At 45.9% G+C, this 26,513-nt stretch overlaps 1 protein-coding gene across 7 annotated transcripts in view; it reads right to left on the bottom strand.

Annotated features, from left to right (window-relative positions):
* Window positions 1–11,797: 11,797 nt before the first annotated feature.
* The window catches only part of CBX5 (chromobox 5), a 34,566-nt gene continuing 19,850 nt past the window's right edge, over window positions 11,798–26,513 (bottom strand). For 6 of the 7 annotated variants that reach the window (XM_059886604.1, XM_059886601.1, XM_059886603.1 and 3 more), the window contains 3 exons: window positions 25,066–25,252; window positions 21,791–21,891; window positions 11,798–20,114 (listed from right to left, as the gene is read on the bottom strand). In XM_059886604.1, coding sequence (XP_059742587.1) covers window positions 19,964–20,114; window positions 21,791–21,891; window positions 25,066–25,252 — 439 coding nt within the window. In that variant the 3' untranslated portion in view covers window positions 11,798–19,963. The remainder of the gene's footprint in view (window positions 20,115–21,790; window positions 21,892–25,065; window positions 25,253–26,513) is intronic. The other variant, NM_001193213.1, reaches the window with a different exon arrangement.

Here is a 26,513-nt window from a genome sequence, read left to right as displayed (position 1 = left end):
AGGAAGTACTCTGAGCGCACCAAAGGGCGGGGCGCGGGGGGCCGAGGTGCAGCAAGAGCCAGTGTGCAGACCTTCGTGGAGATCTGTGCCGCCAGCATGAGGTCCGAGACTCGAAGCCTGGGCTCATCCAGAGACAGCTCGCCCCTCCCGGCTGGGGAAGGGCTCCCAGCAAGCCCCAGGCGGGGGGCGGGTCGCAGGGCCACCCAGAGTCTCTCCCAGTGGGCGATCAGAGTGAGCGCACCTGGTCAGACTCCGCCAACCCCTTGGGTCCTTCAGCCGCTTCCGTGGGGGAAGGGCGGCCGCCTCCACCTAGGCTTCTGCCAACTGCGTCTAACTCTAAAACTATATTACTTTTCCCACCCCAACCACCCTTGACGGACTTCCGTGGTTTCGGGTAACTCGCCTCCAGCTCCTGATAACAGGGAATCATTACCCCCTTACACTATACCCCGCAGGTCTGACTCCAAATGGGGAAGTCCTTCCTGGTGTCTGACCACCATTCTGCCTGCTGCAGCTAAACCTAACAAGCTCTGTCCTCATGGGAGAAAGTAGGTGCTTTAACTTTCCTCATTTTAGCTAAAGCATCCAAGCCTCCAGCCCCTTTTCCACATCCTATTTCCCCCTCCTGACAAGGCCTCTTTTTAGGGACCCTCGTGATCTTCGTCTCTCTTGCCTTTCCTGGTCAAAATAACCCAAAGTGTTTTCTGATTGGTTGTCCTCTCCCTTCCTATATCCCCTCTCTGTACTGGACCTCCAGGGCTGTGCTGATGTCCAAGTCCCACTCGCCAGGGTCCACAGACGGGCTCAGTTTCCTCAGTAGGGCGTTGAGTGCGCTGCCTCTATGGTGCCCTTCGGTTTTTTGAGGTCCCCTCCCCCAGCTTCTGAACAGGACACCGCCACGTTCTTTCATTCATCTCAAAAATATTTATTGAGCGCCTACTATGTGTCCGGCCTGAGTTCCTCCCCTCGACTCACTCCTAGCCTTCTGCTGCTTCCTAAGCTTGGAGGAAGGAGCAGGAGATCTTAGAGTGCCGATCTCCAGTCCGGAGCTCGAGTCAAGAGAGCTGAAGGTCATCTACAACCGGGTGAAGCCACGAAGGTAGGGCGGGGCTAGCCGGACGCCTGCGGGTCTGAATGCTCGGGGACCGCAGAGAGGACACTGCGCCAGGCGCCGGAGCTTCCCAGCGTTCTGACCTGGCGCAAGGATTTCCCATTCTTAGCGCAAGGAAGACCCCTTGTGGTCGTTGTGGGAAGAGCAGGCAAGAAAACAGGGCAACAGCCGGGAGATGACAGTCCCCAGCCAGACTCCCTTCTAGGTCTTGCCTGGCGGGGGGTGGGGTGGGGGAGGCGAGGGGGTGCTCAGTGGCTAGCCGTGCCCGGCAATCCTTCATCCCGCTTCCACACCCTCAAAACCCAACCACCGGCACTTCGGGAATAGTGTTCTTACCAAATCACAGGGAAAAATGTCTGAAACAGTAGCACGTGTGACTGTGGTTAGACATCTGGACGGACTTTTCTAGAAGCGGTTGGGAGGACTCAACTCATCGCAATGAAAGGATGAAAAGAAACGGGCCTTCCGACCCTCCCCAGGCGGTGAGGAGAAATTCGTTTTTGAGGCTGAGGCGAGTGTGGGATTATCAGCCCCTGCGGTGCGGCTGCCTCCGCTCGGAGAAGGAAGCTCTCACCAGCCGGGATGCTCAGAGAGCGTTGGAGCCGGGGCCGTCCCTTTGCCCGCATCCTAGGGGTGAGGGTTGAGGGTTGAGGGGTGGGGTGCACAGGGTCATCGGGAACAGGAAGGGAACTCCATGTTCGTCACAGTAGATTGTCACAGTCCTGAGAGGGGACCGTCAGGGCAGGGATGATGCACCCCACACACCCTGTGTGAACTCAGCGGCAGAGTACTTACTAGGTTGCGCCACTCCCCACCCCATCCCCCTTTGACGCTGCCGGCGACAGAGCCCTGTCTGGGCAGCGTGAATTTGCATATATTTGCATCGCCAGCTGCGCACAGCTGCATCCGGTTTTGGACCATAAATTCGTGGCGGGTGGCTCCTGGCCAGCGGGCCCCGCGCGGCGGGAGCTCTCTCTCCGCGCGCCTCTGCCGGGTCTGTTCACGCCTCGGGCGCTAGCGGGGTCTCACGCCTCCCCGAGCCGCCTCCCCCGGTTCGCGCCACCTTCCGGGCGTCTGTCTGCCTCGGCCAGCCGCAGGCCAGGCCTAAAAGCCCAGATCCCCGTTCTTCGTCTCTCTGGGTCATGCAACGTATTCCTCTTGCTCTGACGCTTCAGGCCAGGGATTTCAGGGCAGATTTTCCTGCCAGGACTAACGCGTAGCCTTCTAGGTGGTAGTCCTGCCTCCGGAAGCCCCTTGCCAAAACACAGGTCTAATCATGGTCAGCGTTTTAAATTCCATGGACTCCCCAGGCTTGCAGAATAAACCGTGTATTGTTCACTCTCACCAAGGAAAGCCCCTCACATTTCGCCAGCATCTCTCTTCTTTATCTTTAGCCTTGTCCCTTGCATCACAGCCAGACCCAGGCACATAACAGCATGTGCTTCAACAACACAAAACTGCAGGAGAGTATTTAACTCTCCCAGAGCCCTCTCCCTCTGCCTGACCTGTACCTGCTCCTTGTTTTCACCTAGACTGCCCCTCCCTTTTGTCTGCTGGCTCAACACATCCTTAAATCCATGCTAAAACATTTCTTCCTCTGGGAGAAATTTGTTCCCACCCTAATTTTTCTTATCCCTGGCAATCTGTAATGACATCTGTTAACACTCACAATATAAACGTTTGGTCAGTTGCACCCACCAAATTGTTAAGACAGGGACTGTTTGTTGCTATGTCCTGGCTCTCCCACCAGGAGATGTTCAGAAATACTGAATGAATGCAGTTATAGTTCCCCTCGGCACCCAGAGTAGAACACACATCTGAAACATTATTCTGGCTCCAAGCATCCTTTACAAGACATTTGTGAGGCCACAGGAGAGTTCCTACCCCAACCCCATTCCCTTTTGGTCCAAGCACCTCTCCACTGGAAAGATATGAGGAGTGAGAGACTCAGAGTCATGAGGCCTAGGGCTGCATCACCTCGGAAAAGTTACTTCCTCCCACTGAGGCTGTTTTCTCAACTGAGAATAATGGGAAGAGTATTGACCACTTAAAAGGGACTTCATAATGATTGAATGAAATAGTTCATGAAATGCCTGAGTGCCTGCTTAGTCACTTCAGTCCTGTCCGATTTTTTGCAACCCTATGGACTGTAGCCTGCCAGGGTCCTCTGTCCATGGGATTCTCCAGGCAAGAATGCTGCAGTGGGTTGCCATGCCCTCCTCCAGGGGATCTTCCCGACCCAGGGATCGAACCAGTGTCTCCTGCATCTCTTGCGCTGCAGGCAGGTTCTTTTCCATTGAGTCACAGGGGAAGGCCTCGTGTATGCTTGCTCCATATCAAAAAGTGTTGGATTTCTTGAGATTCCAGGCAGATGACATGAGGATCCATCTTGCCCCCCACCCTCTGGGCAAGAGAGCATCTCCACTCACAGTCCAAGCCAAGACGCTTAAGGGCCTGAGGTTTCCAGGACCTCCAATTTCAGCAGTCTGCATTCTACAGAAATGCATGGGATAGCAAGACATTTACCCAGGGTGGTGGAGGTCACACCTGCCTGTCCGCTGATAGTCCTCACTGCTGTTCCCCTAATGGCCACCAGGGGGCAGCACAAACCCCCAAATCACCTCAGGCTGCCTGACACTAGTGGCAGGTACCTTCTGGGCCATTCTCAGGACTGAGTCCTGGTCCCTGACTCCCTAGTCTATTTCTACCATCCCCTCCCAGGCAGGTCTTGGTGACTCTCCCACCCCCACCCCTCGCCCAATGCCTCCTGCTTTTTCTGCTGCTTTTTTGTTCCCTTGGCCTCCTCAACAGAGAAGGCAATGGCACCTCACTCCAGTACTCTTGCCTGGAAAATCCCATGGACGGAGGAGCCTGGTAGGCTGCAGTCCATGGGGTCGCTGAGGGTGGGACATGACTGAGCGACTTCACTTTCACTTTTCACTTTCATGCATTGGAGAAGGAAATGGCAACCCACTCCAGCGTTCTTGCCTGGAGAATCCCAGGGATGGGGGAGCCTGTTGGGCTGCCGTCTATGGGGTTGCACAGAGTCGGACACGACTGAAGCGACTTAGCAGCAGCAGCAGGCCTCCTCAATGCCCAGCCTCCCCTCAATCATAGCCAGTCTTGCCCTAAGCAGGCACCCCAGGATTGAGGAGGGTACAGTTAAAGCCTCTGGGAGCAGAGCACAGCAAAAGTTCTGGGGAGGACAGACCTGGGTTCCAGGCCCAACTCTGTCACCAATCAACCGTGACACCTCAGGCAGACCACGAAGGGCATGTCAGTGCATTCATTGCATGGCCAGCTCTACTTTGCTGCTCAATGTCGATCCCTCTGTCTCCACCCACGGTTCACCCTACCCTTGCTCAGGCCAGAGCCTCCCTCATACCAGCCCTATTTCCGGTCTGGTCTCGACCTCTCTGAGCTTGTGACAAGACCCATCCACCCGCTAAGACATTCCTGGTTACACAGCCCTCTGCCGCCCCATCTCACAGACAGGAGGCTAGCTAAAGTTGTCCCTGTCAAGACTCTCCTCACCTTTCTTTCATGGAGATGGTGACCAGGAGGTGCCTGGACACAACTCAGCTGCCCTTCCCTGCCGTAATGCTTCTTCCTTCACTCTCCACCATACCTCATCCTTCTCCCCTTTCTTTTGACTCTCTTTTCTTTTTGTCTCTTTTTATGCACCCACCATTTCCATTTCCTCTCTCCTCTTTCTTCTGAGCCTTGGTTTCTTCCCATCCTCTCATCCTCTAGAAACCCTCTTCTCTCTCCATCGTAGATGTTTGCCCTGCTCTCCTAGGCGAGCTCTCCAGCATCCCCTTTCAATACCCATCGAACATCTTCTGTGCTTCAAGGGCCAGCCTCACTGATAAGGGTATTGAGACCCAGACCATGCCATGCAGAAAGCAGGAGGGCAGGAGGGAGCCCTGGAGCTGAGGCCAGAGTGTTTGGGCAGGGAAGGTCTTGTCAACCACATTAGTGTTCTTGGTGAGTTTCACACTTGCTGGTAACAAGAGAGGACTTCCCTGATAGCTCAGATGGTAAAGAATCTGCCTGCAATGCAGGAGACCTCAGTTTGATTCCTGAGTTGAAGAGATCCTCTGGAGAAGGTAATGAGGGAGACAAATCCAACCTCCCTTGATGTCATTTTTTTTTTTTTTAGGCCATGAAGCATGGTTTATGGGATTTTATTTCCCTAACCAGGGATTGAACCCGGACCACAGCGTTGCATGTCATTCTTTAAATTATGTTCACATCCTTGTTCACTGTCCATCTCTCAGAAAGTCTGTAATGACCATCCCCCAGCACCAACTATATCCTAGACTGTGAGCTCAGAAGGAAGAAATAAGATGTAACTCCATCTATAAAGCTCTTTGCTTGGAGAAGCCTCCAGGATGCTCGGGAGGCGGCAGCAGAAGGCACATGGACACAGAGGCCCAGAGTGACAGGTCTGGGACTCATGAGCTTCATCAGTACGTCTTGGCTGAAATGATGAGTGGTCAAGCTATCTCAGGAGGAGGGAACCCAGGGATGAGAACCAGAGCTGAGAGTGGAACACTGGGACCATCACTAGTTCAAAGGTACGAGGCTGAGTTAAAACAGCCAGAGAGGTAGGAGGGGGCCTTCCAGACCCCAGGTCCTGGTAGAATCCACATGTAGTACATGCATATTAATTTTAAGCAATAATTGTTAAGAATATATACTGCTATTTGTGTTTCACCTGGGGTTAAAAAAAATATATATATAGTGCTATGGAACTATTTTATGATAAGCAAAAACATACAAAATGGTGAGTGCTGAGTGCTCACTCAGTCATGTCCTATTTTTAAGACCCCATGGACTGTAGCCCACCAGGCTCCTCTGTCCATGGGATTTCCCAGGCAAGAATATTGGAGTGGGTTGCCATTTCCTCCTCCAGGGGCTCTTCCTGACCCAGGGATCAAACCCACATCTCTTGTGTCTCCTGCATCTGCAGGAAGATTCTTTACCACTGCGCCAATGGCACACAATGTAAAAATATGAATTTGTCTTCTATGGGCAAAAATCTGATCAAGCACATAAATATAAAAATATGTATTATATATTAATATGATAGGATTATGGTTTTTCCACTTTTTCCTTTTATCAACTTTTTGTTATGGTTATAATAAAAGATAAAATATTTCGTGAAAAATGAAATAATTATTCAACATTTGAGCTGACTCCCCTCAGGAAACTGACAGCCAGCACGGGAAATTAATTTAACCAATATCATGCAGCCTATGAATGACAAAACCGGACTTGAATTCTCATCTGATGATTTTTTTCCCAGTTTCCCGGGCTGTTCTGGGCTCGTGCTTTGGCTAATTCTGGAGCAAGGTCAGTTGTGAGCGTCTATTCTTTCCTAATTTCTCTCCAACCCCACTTTATCCTGCCTCTCTTTGTGCCCTTGACCTTCCCATGTGCTTGCTAGCCTTGCAGTAGCAGGCTGCCCCTGAGGCCCTTTCTGGCCTCTCTGCCTTTCCACCTGAATAGACACAGTGCCTGCAATTTTCTGCTTCTGATCTGTATGGCTGTCCTGGTACAGAGCTACGAGCAGCTTTCCTTTGCCACCATTAATGCCTTCCTCCCCTTGGCCCACAAGGCATCTTCCAGAGCCTGTCCCGAGCACAGTTCGAAGCACCTCTCAACCATATTCATGAAGGGTTTGGGGATGATCTTCTCCCTGAATTACCTAGGCTATTGCATTCCCTCCATTAGAGTGACTCGACTTGGACTCCATGGAATTTAACATATTCAAATGAGCAAAAACATATATTTAAGAATTGTTGTTCTGTCTCTCAGTCGTGTCCGACTCTTTGTGATCCCATGGACGGCAGCACACCAGGCCTCCCTGTCCATCACCACCTCCTGGAGTCTGCTCAAATTCATGTCCATTTAGTCGGTGATGCCATCCAATCATCTTATTCTCTGTCCCCTTCTCCTCCTTTCCCAGCATCAGGGTCTTTTCCAATGAGTCACTTCTTCGCATCAGGTGGCCAAAGTATTGGGGCTTCAGCTTCAACATCAGTCCTTCCAATAAATATTCAGGATTGATTATACTCAAATTAACACACCCCTTCAACTCTCATACACACACAGACCTGCCATTTCCTTGGTGGCAAAAGGGGAGCTGTTTGCCTCATCCATTTTGGGGGGATAGCAACAACTATTTTGTTCTGAGAAATCTCTAATGCACATTAGCAGACCCTTGCCTTCAGTCAATGGGACCCCTGTACAGCCACTCCACAGCACCCAACACCCTCTCCTCTCAGACCCTTCCTGGGATGCTGGAAGCAAAATTGGGGATTGAAGGAAGAAATATCAGGATTCTAGGCACTCCACCTCCTACACTAGGGTGGAAATTGAAGTCATTCAGGATGCAGAAGGACGTTCCAAATTTAAAAGTTTCTAGATTTTCTGGGTGGTCATCCAGTCCACAGCAAAGATGATTCTAACTCAGGACACATGAGGGTAAACACTACATTGATTCACCGCCCTCAACTCTTCAGAAGTGAAGTTCCAGCCCGCTGCGTCGGGTGAAGGAGAATATATTATGCCTGGACGCAGAGGATTCAGTCTTGAAGGGCCTTGCGGGCTCCGCGGTGAGCCTCTTTCCTCCTATCTGCGGTAGCGCATACGTGCATGCGCACATGCCCCCAGCACAGAATGGTTTTCCAAGCCTCCTCTCCGGAGAAGGCAATGGCACCCCACTCCAGTACTCTTGCCTGGAAAATCCCATGGATGGAGGAGCCTGGTAGGCTGCAGTCCATGGGGTCGCTAAGAGTCGGACACGACTGAGCGACTTCCCTTTCACTTTTCACTTTCATGCATTGGAGAAGGAAATGGCAATCCACTCCAGTGTTCTTGCCTGGAGAGGCCCAGGGTCGGGGGAGCCTGGTGGGCTGCCATCTCTGGGGTCTCACAGAGTCGGACATGACTGAAATGACTTAGCAGTAGCAGCAGCAAGCCTCCTCTCTCCCATCCTTCCTCATTTAATTCTGGTCTCCCAGTCCTTTGCAGGGACATCCTTGTACCCCCGTTTCTCTCCCTTCCCTGCTACACCTCCTCCAATCCAAGCTGCAAGTTCTTCCCCAGTCCTGTCTAACTCAGCTCCTTAATCCAAACCAGAAACCTTCTCTGATCCAAACCCACAAACCCGCAATGAGTGAAAAAAGCGTGGGGTGAAATAAAGGGGAGGGGATGAGAGATCAGATCGCTGTCCCTCACCTCCCTCTACAAGGCAGGCTGGGCGGGCCTTCTGGGGTGAGGGCGGGAATCTGAGAACTGTTTTGACTTGTCCTTGATCCCCTAAGCTGACGAATGGGGGCAACAGGAGTCCCTGATGAAGAAAGTTTTTACTCCCATGATGAAAGGCTGCAACAAATTCATACAGAAATAAGTATCCAATTGGCTTAGCTGGACACTAAAGATCAGTGTTTTCCAGCCTTGTTACAACACCCAAGACTCCAGTCATCTCAAGGAGGGTTATGAAATTCTCAAAAGCGATTATCTTAAAAATTCTCACGGAAAAAGTATCACACAGTGAACTGACTTTGTAGGGATGGCAAGGTTTTCTCTCCTCTACAAAATCATAAAGAAACCAATAAAAATATAAATGGTTTTACAAGGTTACGAAAATCCGTTTTAGACGTCATTGCTGAGAAAATCAGAAGGGCTGAGGGTAGAGATGCTCCAATCCCCAGAAAAAGGAAAACGGGTGATACTCTTTCCCATTCCTTCAAGGAAGTGGGGGAAAAAAGTGTACTTTACATTTCCTCTCAACCTCTTCCCTCAAGCCCTCTTACTAACATGAAAATAAAAGAACAGGGAGAGAAAAAAGGGAAAAACAAATTTTTAAAAATATTTTAAAAGGGAAAAACAGAAACTGACAGAGGGTGACGAACAGGAGAAAAAGTCAGAGGGGCAGGCGGTGGAGGAGAGGCAGGGAGGGTGGAGAACACGTGGAGAGATCTGGTGTCCCAGTCTAGCGGTGGACGTGCCTGCATTCTCCCCAATGACACCCTGAGGAGCAGACAGCTCCTGCTCTCGCCCAGGATCAAAGCGGCAGTTCCATGCCCTCCACCTCCCAGCTCCAGGTGCAGACCAGAGTGGAGGAGTGAGACAGGGACTAGAGGCAGGGGGGCTGAGACAGAGGCCAGGTCTCTGGGAGCTGACTCTCCCACTTCTTGCCAGGAGAGTTGAAATGGAAAGCAGCAGCGGGTTACAGTCGGGGCTGAGAAGTAAGGCAGAAACAGGCTGCATGGAGAGGGCTGCATGGTCTTGGGAGTCGCAGGAGTGGCCCATCACATTCCTGCACAGCTCAGGCAGGGGGTTCAGCATCCCTGCCCCCCTCCCTCTCCCAGCAGAGCTCACCTGCCCCGCTCCCACCCTTGCTGCAGATGTAGGAGCAGAATTTCATAAGCTGCAGCAGCTGTGGCCAGTGCCTCCACTCCTCACCAGCTTCCTTCCCCAGAAGAGAGCAGCAGCAGGAGGAAGGGGTGGAGGGGGAGAGAGGAAAGGGTGCAATAATAACCCCAAACCTTTTCATCTCAGCAGCCTCCATATTTATCAGCAAGCTCAATTCTCAGCAGCTCTTTCTCTCTCCTTGGCTCATGACCAAATGATCACACAAGGCTTTGCTGAGAGGAAGCATGAGGCCACTGAGCCGGCATCGCCTCTCCCAGTCTGGGGGGTGGGAGGGAGTGGGGGGCACCACATTATACGGAGAAAGAGATGCACCTGTTTCCAGCGGTGGTGTGGGGTAGAAAGAGCTCATAAAGAGTCCCAGGTTGTTGCAAGAAAGATAATAATTTGATGGGGTTGAAATTAAATGTCCAAATTGAGGCTGCTTATGGACTTTGAAGCGGGTGGAGAGAACATGGGGTGCAGAGACCAGAATGAGAAGAAAAAAAAAAATAAAGAAAAAGAAAAACACACACGATGGAGCAGACAAAAGGGAGAAACCATGAAAAATACCGACGCACAAATAAAGACAGAAGCTGCGAGAGGAGGGAGCTGGCACCTGGAAAGCAAGATGTTACAGCTGCAGAGGGGGTTGTGGGAGGAGGAGAACCCTGGGAGGAGGAAACAACCAGACCCTTGCATTCATGTCTTCACCGGGTTCACAACTTTATGCAGGCGAGTCTGTGTGGGTTCTCCCCCGCCCCTTTACCCTCCACACTGTGCGCATGTGGCGTGCTCACACACCAGTTGGCCAGGCTTTGCCTTATCTGTCCCCCACCCACCACCACAGGTTACACCCCGGGCCTGGAGAGCCTCTTGGCCTATCCACAGGCTGTAATGGGCTGCTTTCTGCACACACTCTGGTGCAGCAGCTCCTAGCACGGGGGCTCTGGGGCTCCTCTCCCACTTCCTTCCAAAAGCAGGAGGCTGCCTGGGGGGCTGCTTCCTCTTAACAGGGCGATTTCAAGCTATGCACTCAGTCATCCGGCTAAGCACAGACTCCCACGCGGCGGCCCTCCATCTTCCCCAAGCTGTCGGGGCTGCATTGATTTTGCAAGCTCCGCAGCCCTTCAGTGGAGACAAAGGGGGAGGCACGACTGGCCGGCCGGCTGAGGGCTCGTCTGCTGGCATGCTGAGAGCCAGGGTTCCCGGGAGAAGAGTGATGAGTGGCAAAGAGCTTAGCTGAGTGCTGGGCCGGCATACCCTGACCCACCGGAGGGAAGCTGTTTAGGAGTGGGAACGAGTGTCAAAACTCCAGTCGCGCTTTCTGACGGGCCCAAGGCAGAGATAAAGTGCGTGATGGTGAGAGAACTAGAAAGAGATGGAAAGGGAAGGGGGCAAGCAGTCCCCAGCTTCAGAGGTAGGAAATAAATAATGTCCAGAAGGGTCTGGCTCTGAAGTGGACCAAATGGCTCTCCTGTCCCATGTTTATGAGGTCATGGACCATTAAACCAGCCAACCTACAGATGTCTTCATGAGACTTTACGAGATTAGACTGGGGAGACCCTATAACTCAGCAGCAAGAAGGGAAAACAGGAGGGGAATTGCAGATAAGAGATGGTGGAAAAGGAGAGGAGGCGCCTCTCAGCAGGTCTGGGTTCTGGCATCCCTCCGTCTTCACTGCTCGCTCCCGAGGTTCTGCCCACGTTCCTATGAGATTCAAAACTGCGACAGGCTTACGTTACCCAGCAAATATTCTATCTACGTTGATTATCTACGTTTTCTTTCTAATCCAACTTCCAATTGCCCCCCCCCCCACTCACCGCCCCACCATCATCAGATGCTCAATTCCTTTGGTTTTTATGAAGCAAATCAAAAAGCTCATAGTCATTATTTATAAACTCACATGTATTGGGATTTTCAAACCTGTTTGTCCATGTGGTTTTCCACAAATTCAGTAACTAAGAGCTGACGTTTCTAGGGGTCCCTGAAAGTTAACGTTTATTCTTCCAGCCATGCAGGCACAGAATCTGAAGGGGTTAAGGGGAGGAGCAGGGAGCAGGGTCCACTTTCTCTTATTCCCTTAGGCTTGCGCCACCCTGTGGCTGTTTGCAGAAAGTCAGAGACCAAGAGTGCTTAGAAAAAAACCCTTGTTCTCCCAGCTCTTTCAGGAACCCATGTGCTGCTACTGGCTGAGCTTAAGCCCAAATTAAGGAAGGAGGGTAAGACCCACATCTTCAAACCACCACTCAGGATCCGTACTTGAAAAGCAACCATTTATTAGAACCAATACAAGAGTATGAAAAGAGGGAAAGGGGGTGGGTGGAAGGGGGGAGAGAATGAGGTCTGCATCAGATGTCAGGTGTGGAAACACGTAAATTGCCTACTTTGAAACATTTACATTTAAAAGGCGAACATATATATATATCACTTATCCTAAAAAAAAAAAAAAAAAATCAAAAGCAAACATGTTTGGCTGAAATATAACCAAGAAACAACCAAAACTCCCCCACAAATCAAAAAGGTCCGTAGAGTTCAATTTCCCATTTTTCCATTCAGAAATCTGGCTACAAAGTGTGATTTGTTTTGCTGCTCACGATGGTACTGAGTGCTGAAAGAAAGCCAGCTCCTGGAGTCTCTCAGAGCCCACCCTGTGGGAAGGGGTGGGGAGGCCTGTGGGCTGCGGACGAACCAGCTCCTGACTACTTGGCAGGATGGCAGACGTGCTCTCTCCACCCTCCACGCCTCCCCAGAACTGCCTGGTGCTGCCAGTGCTGTGAACAGAGCAGTCCACAAAAGACCAAGAACTGGAATGTGACTGCAGCAAGGGGCCAGGACCTTGTGCTTTTTCGTGGGTTACACATCTAGGGCCAAGGAGAGGGACAGAAAGAGCCCTATTGGGAAGAAGAGGAGCTGGCTGAGCCCCTAAACTGAGATGGAGAGTAAGGCTCTTGAGCCCACACCTGGGCAAATAGTGTCTGAGAGTTTTCCCGAACCAGAAGGAAAAAGGTCAAAGTCAGGTTCAGAGTGGACACTGAGAAAGAGATGACAGATGCTGAAACCCGTGAACTGGATGAAGCTCTCAGGAGTATCAATGCCCAATTTGGAGTGTTAATCATGTCCCTAGAAAAAAAAATTTCCACCGTGGCTTTTTGGTGGGGGATGGAGGAAGCAGTTATGTTTATTGAACCAGCTGGTTCCTATGGGGAGGCGGCGGCTCGAGGACAGATACCTAGAAGAGGTGAAGTGACCCAGCTGTCCTGGGATCAGTTCAGGGAGGGAGAAACGTTAAGTCACACCCACGGTGTGCACTTTGCTCCTGAGACAGCTCCAGTACGTTCCAAGCCTTAGCTCCCAACCTGCAGGGAAACAAGCAGTAGCACCTGACTCCTTAATCCAATGCTCTCAGTCTCAAACAGCCTCTTTTTGTGGATGCAAGACAGAAAATACTGTGCCGTCCCCCATAACATCCTAAGTAAGTCTGGACTATTAAGATTCCAACATTCATGAAAACACTGTCAACATCTGAACTAGCAGCTTTGATGAGGGGTGGGGGGCAGAGAACTTGCCGAGGTCACTAAGTAGTTCCAACCTTGGGACAACTCAGTGAGGACAAAAACCTAGACTTCGGCTCAAGGCATCCTCCATCGAGGACCCTGAAGCATTCTGTCAACTATGATTTACAATGCCTCACAACACCCCTGTGAGGTAGGTCAGTATTATTACCCCCATTTGACAGATGGGGAACTGAGGCATTGAAAGGAGTGACTTGCCCAAGGTCAGCCATTATGAATCAGAGGAGGAGCTTGGCACACACAGTCAGCATCCACTCAGTTCTTGTTCCACACCCTGGAGTGTTTTTTTTCTCAGAGTACACTTGAGAGCAAAAGAAGTCGGTAGGCAGATCTCTCTCTGCAAACCAGATGAACTCAATCAACCCACAAGTATTAACTGATGGCCTATTATTTATCCAGCATATGCAAGGAGTCTTGGAGAAGAAACAAACTACTTCTGAAAGTCATGCGAAAATAAAGTTACATTTTAAACATTAAGGGCATGAATTCTTTTATAAAGAAATACTCAGTTTACCATATGTGAAGGACTAAGTCACACTGATTTCTCAAAGTTCTATACTGAGTAACCCAAATCCTGAAATTCAGAATGAAGCAAGACCACGCTCAAGCAGAAAGCTAAGAACCACTTCCTCAGTGGCGGTGGGGAGTGCTCTAACCTCCATGCTGGTGGGGAAAGGCCAGCAACAGCAGTGGCAGCTTTCTCTACAGGCTCCCCTGGGAACCCTGGCACCAACCCGCTGGTGCCACTCGTCCTTCCCCCATGACACCCAGGGGTGGCAGCTTTCCACCCTTTCTGCCTCAGCTCAACCCCAGGAGTTGTGGTATCTTCACATCAGTTCAAGATGGAGACAGATGGTGACACTTATTTTTCCATTTAGGGAGAGGGTATGAAGTGGTACGAAGTGATCTCTATTAACTAGTCAGAGACTCTTGTAATATTCCTACCTCCTGCCAGAGGCCTAAATCTTTAACAAAAAGCAAAAGAAAAACATATCCCCACCCCCTTTGGATTTATACTGGATTCTGGTAGAAATCACTATGACTGTTATCCTAAAACTAGAGGATAAACTAAACTAAACACACAGCCAGTCCTGGTTTAGAATCAAACCGGAAGCTACTGGAAACTGCAAAACACTGACTTGAACCTTTAAAAGTGCCATGATATGATGACACTCAACCTCTTCCAAGGTCTTTTTGAAGAATCTCCAGGCAGGAAGCACCTCCTTTCCTCCATACCCACTTGCAGTAGCCAGAGCAACAGGATCCTATGCGCATCAGAAGCTCAAACAGTGAGTTAACACACACAGCATCATGTCCACCAGGGATACTCTAGTTCCAGGAAGGACCAACCACTGCAAGACCTAAATATAACCTTTCCTCATTGATTGCTGATCACACTGGGTAAGGCCAGGTGATGCGCAAGTTCAAGACTGATTAAAGCAGCGGTGACAGTTCAGGGTCAGCCTGCATCAGAATTCCTCAAAAAGCATGACAAACTGGCCAGTGGGGCCTGGGTCAACTGTGAGGGTCACACTCATCAATGCCGGGGGACATCACCAAATTAAAAAAGAAAAAGAGAAAAAGGAGAGGAGAGGATGACAAGATAAAAAGTTCACTGCATTCAATTTGGCCTAATTTCTTGATAATAGTTTCCTATTAGATTTTCTGATTAATACTGATGGCTCTTACCTAGGCTGTGATAATTAGGTTTTGATCTATTGTGACATTAATGATCACAATCAGTTGACTTTGAAATTGTCTTAATTAATGGCTCTTCCCTCGTTGGCCGCCTCCAGTGCAGGGTCTGTCCCCTCCCCTCCCACCTTGTTTTAACTCCTTCTCCTACTGGCCTCAGAGACAAACAGCAGGAGGATCACTTTATTCCAAGGAACCAAGATTTTAAACTATCTTAAGACATTTCTCTGACAGAGGAGCAACATGAGATGTTAGGTGAAATGAGGATCAGAACGAAAGGCTAGAAAACATGCTCTCAACAAAGAGGAAATACTCCATCTGAGAAAACAGTCAGAGTAAAGCACGATGTTAAAGTGGCAAACGACAAGCTGAGGAAACTCTAAAAAGACAAGATGAGGTAGTTTAAAATTCAAGAAATTCAGCACAAGCAAAAAGAAACTAAAATTTTTATGAAGCTATCCAAAGAACCTTCACCTTTAAGTCAACTTTCAATTATCCAACTCTCAATTATGCAGGCAGAGAAAAGTATCATTTTTCCTGTGGTCACATGGTCAGAACTAGGACATTTCTTAAGGTCAGACTGTTTCTCAGTACGGCTCTCTTAGCATGGCTCGGCCTCATCCTGGACCTCCCCAGACGGATTAAATCAAAAACTCCAGGTCACATGTATTTCTGGGAGGTTTCCGCATAACTGACACAGTATCTGCTTAGAAATCACCATTTTGCAGCATGAAATGAAACTACACTGTCCAGAACAGAGGCCCAGGTGTCACCAGATGGGCCCAAGCCTTCTTTTCAGCACATTGGAAAGTATGTCCCTGTTTTAGGCTCCAAGTCAGCCTCATGTTAATTCCTTCAAAAAGCATGAGAAACTTGAAAAGGGTGTGAGCAACTCTTGATTTGCAAGGAATACATTTTACAGAATCTACAATGATAACAACACAAAACTGGCTGTGCAACATAGTCGATGCTTTCCACAAGCGAGGATTAACTATACTATTAAATACTTCGGCAAACAACCTAGGGACCAGAGCCAGGGGTTCTCAACCCCCACTTAACCTGTTGTTCTCTCTCAGGAGTAGCATTTCTAAGTAAACCTGTTATCTTTACTTTCTGGGCTAAAACAAGCCCTTGCAGTTCATCTATGGCCAGTTACCTTGGTTCATCCAAGGTCACAGATCTTTTCTACACACGAACCTAACCATCACCCGACTACTCTAGAACCACAAACTACACCAACCAGTGGTCTCTGCCCCCAAATGTAAAATATGTGCCCAATTGTAACATTTGTTACACTATGCAGCAGTATGGAAATTCTTTGAAGTCAGAGACTGCATCTTTTTGAACTTTGTATCCCCAGGGCCAAAATAATGTCCACTGAATGAAGTAAATGCTGGTGTACACTAATGTGACAGGAACTGGACAGCTCAATACAAACCCACTGTGACTAACTGGGCGGGTGGGGGCCCCAATTCTGAGCATATGCTCTTAGGGGCAAGCCAGGTAACACCTCTAGTTTTGAAAAACCTAACTTTTATGATTAGTGGTAGAGCCAAAATGAAAAAAATAAATACACTGGGTTCAGACCTTTCCTCTCTCTGCCCTGACAGGTACGCTTGCTTGGTGGTCTAATTACAATAGTACACATCTCGGCACTCTTAACCTTCACTCTAAAAACCTAAACCAAAAGGATGGAGTTATGGCTGCCAAATGAGCTTTTCCTTTGACCCCGTTTGTGAGAAACCATTTCCACATCTCAAATCTAATGACATAACCCTTCCTGAGGTTCTTGTGCCACCGTGAACTTATTTTAGGCCCCAGAATTCAAACCCTAAGGGCAAAGACAATCACTCGCTGGATTCCTCTGACCCCTCTGCACTTTAGCTAAGCTGGGTTAAACAGAGATCCAACCAAATCACAAGATGAAAATCACAAGCACTTTCCCCCAGGCCCCAGGATTTGGCCTAAAAATAAGGAAATTGAACTGCAGGGAGGCTACAGCACAGGAACAAAGAGTTAAGAATAATTGAAAACTGCCCAAGAACAAGACCAGCTTTTCTTCAACAATAGTAGTACAGATATATGGCTGAGGGACTGCCAAGAACCATCTAGACTTTCGAGTGTTAGAACGCACAGGAAAGCTGGAGTGCAGAAGGAAAAATGATATGGCCCTCTCCAGGTTAAAAACGGGTGCTTCCATCAGGGCTGACATTCTCTAACAGCTAATCTTAACATGAGGGCTTCTGCCCAGCCCAGGGCTCAGGCAAGCAGCTATGCTGACTTGGTAGACTCTGGTGCTCATAGCTCTGCTACATTCTGTGGAAGGAGAAATCCTTGAATGCTGATTACAAGAAAAAACTCAGCAATAGGAAGATGTTTTGAAAGAGGACTAACAGGAAAAACACACTTTGAGCACCTGAGACCTAGGTATTTAAGACTGCTTAGCCCAGGGCTACTAACTCTTTTGAGAGGAGAAAGCCCCACGAAAGCAGGTTTCTGTTCCAGGCTGCAATTCTCCAAGGGCCTGGACAGCTACTTGACACCATCAAATGCCGAAGGCACAGACAGGCGTCTAGTTTCCTTTCTTCTGAAGGGCTGAGATGAGTACTGGCGGCTGGCTCCCTCTATTCCTACAGAACTGGCTGTGGATAGGCAGGGAGAGAACAAGTTGTTTGGGCAGCACATAGTATAAGACCTTGATTTCAATAACTGTGGACAGAAAAAGATGAATGGAGTGAAAACTAAAGTATTAAAGCAGTGATGAATAGTAGACAATCCTGGGGTTTTTGCTGAAAGAAATCAGGTTTTGATGAATGTCGTAAACATTACCCGTAACCCTGGCAACCATGTGCCCCAGGTTTCTCAAGACCAATCTCAGTACCAAATCATTGGGCTGCTTTTTGTCCATGGCCTAGATTTTCGCTCTAAAAACATGGTCACTGGACTCTGTTTACATGCCCACTCCTCCTGGGAGACAGACACTAGCCACATGGATGAGCTGTCATTTTCTCCACCTGGAAATTGAGAGACCCGGATGGTCTTCTCGGCAGCTCTGGCCTATTTGTCCTGTTCTAGCACATCCTAACTGATATCCTTAGTTACTCGCATGAAAGACCTCTTTTCTGACCATCCTTTCTTTCACATGCTCATCAGATTAAGTACTAACAACTGTCAATTATCCAGCACTTGATCTAGGCCTTTAATTCCTTTAGTTAAAGAAGATGGAGATTAAACTCCTACCCATTTGAGGTGTGGGTTATGAGTTCTCACCCAATCACATTACCATTCAGAAGGATTTTCCTGGATGGCTAAAACCAAAAGCTTCATTGTTCCAGTCCGTCATGTCACTGCAACAGCTGTCTTCTCAACTGTGCAGTATAATCTTTGACATAATTTGTACAAGCACACGGAATTCAATCAGCAGCTGAGCAGGGAAGCAATGTTAACAAATGCTATGAACGGGTATATGATTTGCATATTATTTGGCTCATCTGTGAACTGGAGCAATCTCTCCATTTCCCTCATTACTCTGAAAAATCTAGAGATGGTTGAATGCTCCTGGCCAGACAGCTATATGTTTTAAAAATCAAAAGCAACCACAAAAACAACCTCAATGGCTGGTGAACTCTAGAGTTAAGGCTATTTTAAACATTTATTCTTATTTCCTCAGCTTCAGGCTGGGACAAGGATGCTCAAAACCCTGCTATTTCCTGACTTTTAGTCTTGATTCTCTAGCCCCCTTTAACTACGAGAAAAAAAGGGAAAAGAGAAGTAGGGTGTTCCTTGGGGAACAAAGGCTGAAGGCTATAATCAGAAAAATAACCTCTCAACATAATGGCAAAGCAGGAAGAAGCCAAAAAAGAAATACTTTGCTGAGTTGGGAAGAGGCTGTGTCAACATGCCGGGGCCTGTCATTCTTGGAGGTCGATAGTCTTCTATAGAAATTAAAAAAAAAAAAAAAAAGATCCAACTAAGAATTTGATGGTGGAAAAAGGGAAGGGCATTAACACTTTGGGGACTCTTGGTGGCAAATCCAGAAGTCAACAAAGCAAGGAATTTATGATTATAAATGCTATGAATATTTAAAATTGATACTGTGGCCAGTGGCTCCCCTCCAAGAATTCCCCACTGAAAATAATGGCATGGAGGGGAAAGTGGGGTCCACTGAGAAGTCTGAAGCCTCTTTGGTAACACGACTGCTTTGGGAGGCCACAAAAGTTGGCAGGGTTGGAGGGTGCCTAGCACCTTGGCACAAGCACCAGGCAGTCACTCACACCTACATAAATACATAATCCAAATGAGAGAGATGGAAGGAAATAATACATACATACCAAATGTGATAATAAAGACAGTTGTATCCTACCCCATCATCCTCATGTACTAATAGCTACAAATTTCCACAGTTAATAATCTTGTCATTTTATAACAGACTTCACCAACTTGCAGAAGCCGAATCAGGGATTGCTAAGAAATAAGGCCAAAAGTCCTGGGGCTAGAAGGAGTGCCTTGACAAATCTGAATGGAAAATTTCAAGCCCTCCAAAGGATGCCGCTCTTCTGGGAGGATGGTGAGGATGAACAACAGAGGGTGGCCCAGAAGATCACATCAGGAACCCTGTATTCTCCTGGGTAGAGCTGAATGAGGTTGGGGAAGCCCCAACAGGTAGGCAGTTGCTGTTGGCTTTTTTAAAAGACGGGCAACATCTTTTCCATCCCAACATCTCAAAACAAAGGCTAGCTGGTCATCAATATGTTCTAAGAGCCAAAGCAAGAAACCAAAATTCAACATCATTATAACAAAATCCCCCACCTAAAAAGCAACCAACCCTGAAAGATCAAGACTCTAAGGTGACTAAAAAGTTAAACTTCATCTTGAGGTCACAGGGGAGCAGAAGGGAGAGAGAACAGGGCAAAGGAAAAAATGGTGGGAATTACACACAGTATGTAAATGCCTGGTCTTCACAGAGAGACACTTATCATGAATCAGACCATCAGTTATGTTACAAGAGAACCAATACCAACATTTCTCCTGTGGAGCACAGTGATAAGCACATTTTTTATGGATGTGTTTAGGATAGAAGGGGGTGGGTAGAAAGGAGAGGAGGCAGGGAGCTGAATGTATTATGTACAAAGAGAAATGACAGAGACCACCCCCTCCTTTAGCTCTTTGCTGTTTCTTTCTCTTTGTTTTCCGCATCCTCAGGATATGCATGCCACGTCAGTCTCTCTTCATAAAATGCTATCACAATTTGTGGACATTTAACATTAGCTTCTTTTGCAAGAACCAGGTCTGCTTCATCCGTGTCTTTCCTGGAGAGAAAGAATATGAGACTTAGAAGAGAGGAAGAATGAGAGTCTGTCCAAACACTGGTTTGTGTTACTGAATTATGAATTAGCTGACTTGATTTCCTCTCCATCAAAGGGAAAAGGATCCTAACAGCTCCACAATTTCAAGGAGAAATTTAAGTCAATGAATCAAATTGTTAGTAAACATCGTTTAACGACTACATCAGGAAGAAACAGAAGACTTCAGCTAGAATAGATGGAACACATAGAGGGTTTAATTAAAAGGCTGAAAATTAAACTACTATATAAATTCTGCTTTCATAAGTTTTATTTGTGTGTATGAGCACGTGAGTGAACACACAATCAAAGCTACATTCAGCCCTATTGATTACGCATAAATTGCTCAATCCAGTTTCTGGATCATCTGGATCATGAAAGGGTCCTAACCCTTCTCATCTTCTGGCCTTTTAAACACTCATCCTTTTGGTCAGAACTGTAGGTTGGAACAATAAGAAAATAGAAATTTAAGTCAGCAAAGAATGTAAAACCTAGTCACTAAAATGAAATGCAGGAATTAGCTGCAAATTTCAATTATCCAAGTTACACTTTTTACTATCCAGTGTAACAAAAACAACAAAAATCTAGCAAGTTCCTTAACCAGGATTCCAAATCAAGAAGAAAAAAAACTTTTTTTAATTAACATTCCACTGAGATGTGGAAAAAGACAACTAACTTCTTTTTTTCCCCCTCCACCTAACTCCTTTTCTAGAAAATGGAGATACTGAACTCATGGAGGTAAGCATTATGGGTAGGAAGAGGAGGGGGAAAACACACAGCTTAGAGCAGCTACCCAAATTTGGACTGTGGTGGAAAAAGGTAGTTAATATGTGAATGTAAATCGTTAAGTTCCACATATGGCTAAGTGGGAAAAGCAGTCAATACAGCTCCTGACTTTGGACAGATTATAGTGATTCTTCAAATACAGGCTTCTGGGTAATTTACCTCAAAATTTCGATCAGATAAAATATTAAACCTCCTGACTATCCAACTTTTAAGCTAATTAGTTTCCTTAGTGGCACTGTAGCAGGAACCCTCTATTTAGAGATCAAACTTAAATCACAAGCCAGAACACATGGAAACAGAAAGGCAGGGGGGCTGCACCATAAATCACTCTGACTTTAAGAAACCAAGCTGAGGGGAAGCAACTACACTTTTCTCTAAGAGCTATTCCCTCTACCGGATGAAATAACCTGTGCTTTGGCTAGTATTATCCTTAATGCTTTTTGTTAAGATTACTTTTCTCTTTTAGACATTATTCAGCGGTCTTGGTCTTCAGTGGTGGCAGAAAGCCTCACTCAATTTCTATCCCATGGCCACAGGCTCATGGTGTTAACGGTAAATGATTCAGAACTGTGTAAATAAATGGTCAGATCATGTTTATATGTTTCCTACCTCAATTCTACCATTTTCTGGTATGTGGGCTAATGTAATTTGGCTTAATACCAAAGTTTTACAATCTTAAATCCACTCTGAACCACAATTCCCATTTAATACTGACAGCTGGTATCAGTTAAAAATTTAGATCCCTGACAATCACAATTCTTAGTTGGGGAATACTCAGTCTTCCCTCCCTATCTTCCATACGAATTCAAGTCACTGCAAAGAAACACAATTGCAGAGGGAGGCCCAATCTCTCTCACCATTTCATTAGGAACATTAAGTCGCCACAGGAATCTGTCGCCCCAATGATCTTTTCTGGTTCCAGTCCTCTCTCAAAGCCCCGAGCGATATCATTGCTCTGCTATAAATAGAAGATGAAGAAAGGTTACAGCTTGGAGGTAAGAGTGAAAAACCTCCCTGTTTCTCAGCTCAATAAAGCACAACCTAAGTTAATATTACTGGATACCATTTTGGTCACTCAATTCATAAAGTTCTTAGAACTGCAGAAATACAATACTGCGTCAGCCAGTAACAGAGATGCTAAGAGCTATTTTGCAGGAAGATGCAGCTGTCTTTTTAGTATTCCGTCAAAGGACTGGGAGTGGCCCCTAAAACTGCTTAATATCCCTTAAATATTCTGGAGTCATCATCTAGGAACTCCTCTCATCCCCTAATCTAATATCCTTAAACTTGCTTCTCAGATGATAAACAAGTCCAGGTGAACTAAATCCTTTTTCATTTTATAAACTTCAAGTATACCACCTCTCAATCTGGAGTTTATTCTCTGGACTTGCAGTTCACCTAACAATGACCAGTACTTTTAATACTTCTTTTCACATAGCCATCTGTACTTACAAATGAACAGTGATTAAGATTAAGAAGGGATTCAAAGAACTACTGTAAAATAGCAAATTTCTTTCAGAGATCACATATTATAATCCCCATGCACTGGGGAAGAGGCCCTGATCTGTGCCTGTCCCCTCCTGATGGAGATAGGTCATTAGCTTTATAGAGTAAACTGGAGAGGGATTTAAAACAAAAAAAATTCTGTAGGGGATTATTCAAACTTGGTCAAATTGCAATCATGCAATCTAGATAAGGAGCATAGGATTTGATTCAGGTGCGATGGCACTGGTGAGAGCAAAATGGTGAAATTTTATACAAACCAGGTAATTTAAACAACCTTACTATGGAAGATAATGCCAGCTTATCTAATGGTAACACAAAAAAGACTTAGAAAGACTGCCCAAATGAACTAAATCGCCAATGTCTGATTTTCATGATAAAATCTCTGATCTGCCGTTCACTTTGCTTTCGTCTGAGAGATACAAAGCCTTCAGCATCCAGGTGGTCCCAAAGATACACACTGAGCAGGAAATCCCATGCATGAATCAGGGGACATACAGGCTCAAAAGCACAGCCTCTTTTGGGGGCGCTTAAAGGGAGGAGGTTCCCAGATGTGCACACAGCTGCTCACAGCTGGAATGCTGGCACAGCAACCAAGTCGTAAATCATAGCTGGCGGCTGAAAACAGTTTGCCACATAGGGAGGGAAGAGAAGAAAAATGTTCAAGCTGCTGAAAAGGAGCCGAGGCGAGGAAAATGCTAAAATCATCACACAGGCAGTAATCTTAAATCAGGCATAATGCCAACTAACAAATTTTTCTGCAGTGGTCTAAAGAAAGAAACGAAATCCCCTCCTGCACCTTTAAAATATACAATCACCTATCTTCCCAGCTGCCTACATGACAGCCATCAGGACTGCTGAGAACGCTGCCAGGGGCCCCAGATGAACATTACAATGTAAGGGACATGTGTGTGGGGGGCTGGTTTTCAAGGTCGGCAGCATCAAAACCTGGCCTAGGAACCAAACTCTGCACTGGCCAGTGTCTCAAAGTCAGATTGTTCCTTTTTTTTTTTTTGCCCCCCTCCCCCAGACTGCTCCTTTTTAAAAGAACAGAAACCTTAGGTTGAGGAAATACATACTGTATGTCAAAAATGGCTACAGAAGTCATGTTGTGTTGTTTCTTGGTCTCTTTACTTAGCTGGAAAATGCATCAAATGACAAAAACCAGAATACAAAGGACTAATAAAAAAGTAAAAAGAAAGATAGACCCAAGTCTTAGCTCCTTAGAGAAGGGAAGGCATTTTCAAATTATTTACTAGTATGCTATATCATAATGATATACACATCTCACCAGAACAGGGCAGTTTTAAAAAATAAGATTGCAAAAAATAAAATTAATCAGGGAAACAAAATACTAGCGTCCACTTTCACTGACAGCCTCCAATCTTTCATTCTTATTTCAATTCTTTTTGGAAAGTTGTTCTCCCATTTTCTCTCCTCTAGAGACCAGGAATCACCTGTGTAAGTCTCTAGAAAATACTAATGCACAGGTCCAACCCACAGAAATTTGAATTTTATTGGTCTAGAGTGCATCTTGGGCACCGGAGGCTTTTGAAACACCCGGCTGCCCCCCTGCCATGAGTCTAATATGCAGCCAGGGCTGGGAACTAATGCTCTACCAAGACGGGTATCCAAGGAGAATGAAGATAAATATGGATGCTTATGGCAGGGATGCTAGAAGATTCAGAAGCAGACTTACACTTCTATTGTATTAAACTTTAAGGGTATGATATATCCTTCACCACAAAAGACTTCACAACCTTGAAATTAATGAAAGGAATGGAAGCACAGATGGAAAAGATATAGATGAGAAAAAAAAGACAGGAACAGTGGTTATGGCTACTTAACAGCTAAATATCAGGATTAAAAAAACTGAATCAAACCAAAATTTCATAAACACATTTTCAAAACTGAATAAAAAGATTCCAAAGGAAGATGAAAATTAATTTGCAACATGTAAAAATACAATAGGATCAAGAGAGACTATACATGCCACTAAACTGTTCACTTTAAAATGGTTAATTGGGGACTTTCCTGACAGTCCAGTGGTTAAGACTATACACTCCCAATGCAGGGGGCGTGGGTTTGATTCTGGTCAGGGAATTAAGATCCCACATGTGTTGGTGTGGCCATAAATAAATAATTTAAAAGTAAAATAAAATGGTTAGTTGTATGTTATGTGATTTCACCTTAGTTAAAAAAGAAAGACTATAAAGGGTTAAAGTTAAGTGCTATCTTTGGAATAAAAGAAAAAAATGAAGTGGTAGATATTTTAAAGCTTCTTTCTATCCCTAAAAAATTCACTAAAGACTCTCTGTAAGACAACTCAGCCACCTATTCACAAAAAAGGCACAGAGTGGCTGAATGTTTTACAGGGATTTAATTTTGTCACCTTAGCACAATTCAGTGGACACATATTACATTTCTTACTCAGCCAGGAGGGGGCGCTGTAGTGGATCAACAACCCTCCCCGGGGAACTCTCGTGTTCAACAATCTACCTTACAGGCCATCCTCAGAATAAAACCAACCAAAACAGTGCCCCCTTTTTTTGGGTGGAGCGAGGAGGAAGCACGGGAAGAAGAAGAGTGGGGGATGGGGGGGGGGGAGGAGAGGAGAAATAAAGCTTACCTCTCTCTTTTTTTTGGATTTGATATCATCAGCACTGTTTGAGAAATTGGATTTCCTCTTGTTACTTTCTGATTTCTCCCTGGGTTTGTTATTTTCACCCTCCTTCATCTTCTTATACTTTTTCATAAACTCAGAAATTAGCTCAGGGCAATCCAAGTTTTTCTCAGGTTCCCAAGTATTGTGCTCCCTGGGCAAGAATGGAGAAAAAAGGAAAGAAATGAAGAAGTTTTGGGGTAGGAGGGAATCCAATACTTTACTTCACAGAAGACAAGTAGGCAAAAAGGGAATAGAATCCCTATGCTTAAAGGAGATAATAAATTTGATTCTAGAAATCTATCTAATATATCGACACACACACACACACAAACTTGCACACAATTATAGCAGCATTTTAGTAGTCAAAGACAGAAAACAATTCAAATACCTACCAACAGGCGAACAGATAAACATAACATGGTATATCCATACAATGAAATACTATTCAGCAACAAAAAAGGAACATAATACTAATATATGCTACAACATGGAAGAACGTCAAGACTGTGCTAAGTTAAAACTAAACAGATGCAAAACACCATACACTGTCTGATTCCATTTATATGAAATGTCTAGGAAAGACATTTAAAAACAGAAAGCTGATCAGTAGTTCCTTGTGGCTGGAGCTTGCAATTAAATACAAAAATGTTCAAGGGAATTTGGGGAGGTTACGGAAATGTTCTAAAACTGGACTATGCTGATGGTGCACAACTCTAAAAATTTACCAGAAATCACTGAATTGTATACTTTCAATAAATGAATTTTATGGTATGTAAACTGTATATCAATAAACCTGTTAAACACTCAAATATAAGTTCTGCTTTCTAAGTGGCAAATGTGATTTCATACATCATCTATGTAAATCCTGAAGAGAGGACAATTAATTATGTCTTAATTATGTTACTTATATTTCCAAGAAATGCCAACAAATTGTTGGAAGGCTTAAGTAGTTAATTAGAAAAAAAAAGGCAGTAAGGGGTTAAATCATTAGAATATAAGCAAACCATAAAAAGGAAAAGACTCAAAACTGGGATTTGGAGTGCATTCATTCATTGCTCTGGATTCAAGTCTACTGTCACTAGGTAATCAAAACGCATCTCTATATTAATAAGCAAAAATAATTCAAGTTAAATAACTGTGTCTAATTAAACTTGGATCAAGGGGAGTCCTTCTATGAGGAAAATAAGTTTGCATTCACAAACTTGTTCTCTGTATTCCCAGCATGGATTTTAGAAGTGCAAAACACCAATACCAATAGCAGGTTATGTAATGAAAGCAAGAAATTTATCTTCTTTGGGAAAAACTAGACCAGGCATCCTCTTCACTCCTAGCCAGTGGCAGAGGTTCTTTCATTAAGAACTAGCTACATCAAGATATATCTGTACATATATCACAGACACAGTTTCTATAAT

The sequence above is a fragment of the Bos taurus genome, chromosome 5, assembly GCF_002263795.3.
Source record: "Bos taurus isolate L1 Dominette 01449 registration number 42190680 breed Hereford chromosome 5, ARS-UCD2.0, whole genome shotgun sequence".
NCBI classification, from domain to species: Eukaryota; Metazoa; Chordata; class Mammalia; order Artiodactyla; family Bovidae; genus Bos; species Bos taurus.
This window is presented reverse-complemented; position numbering and strand designations above follow the sequence as displayed.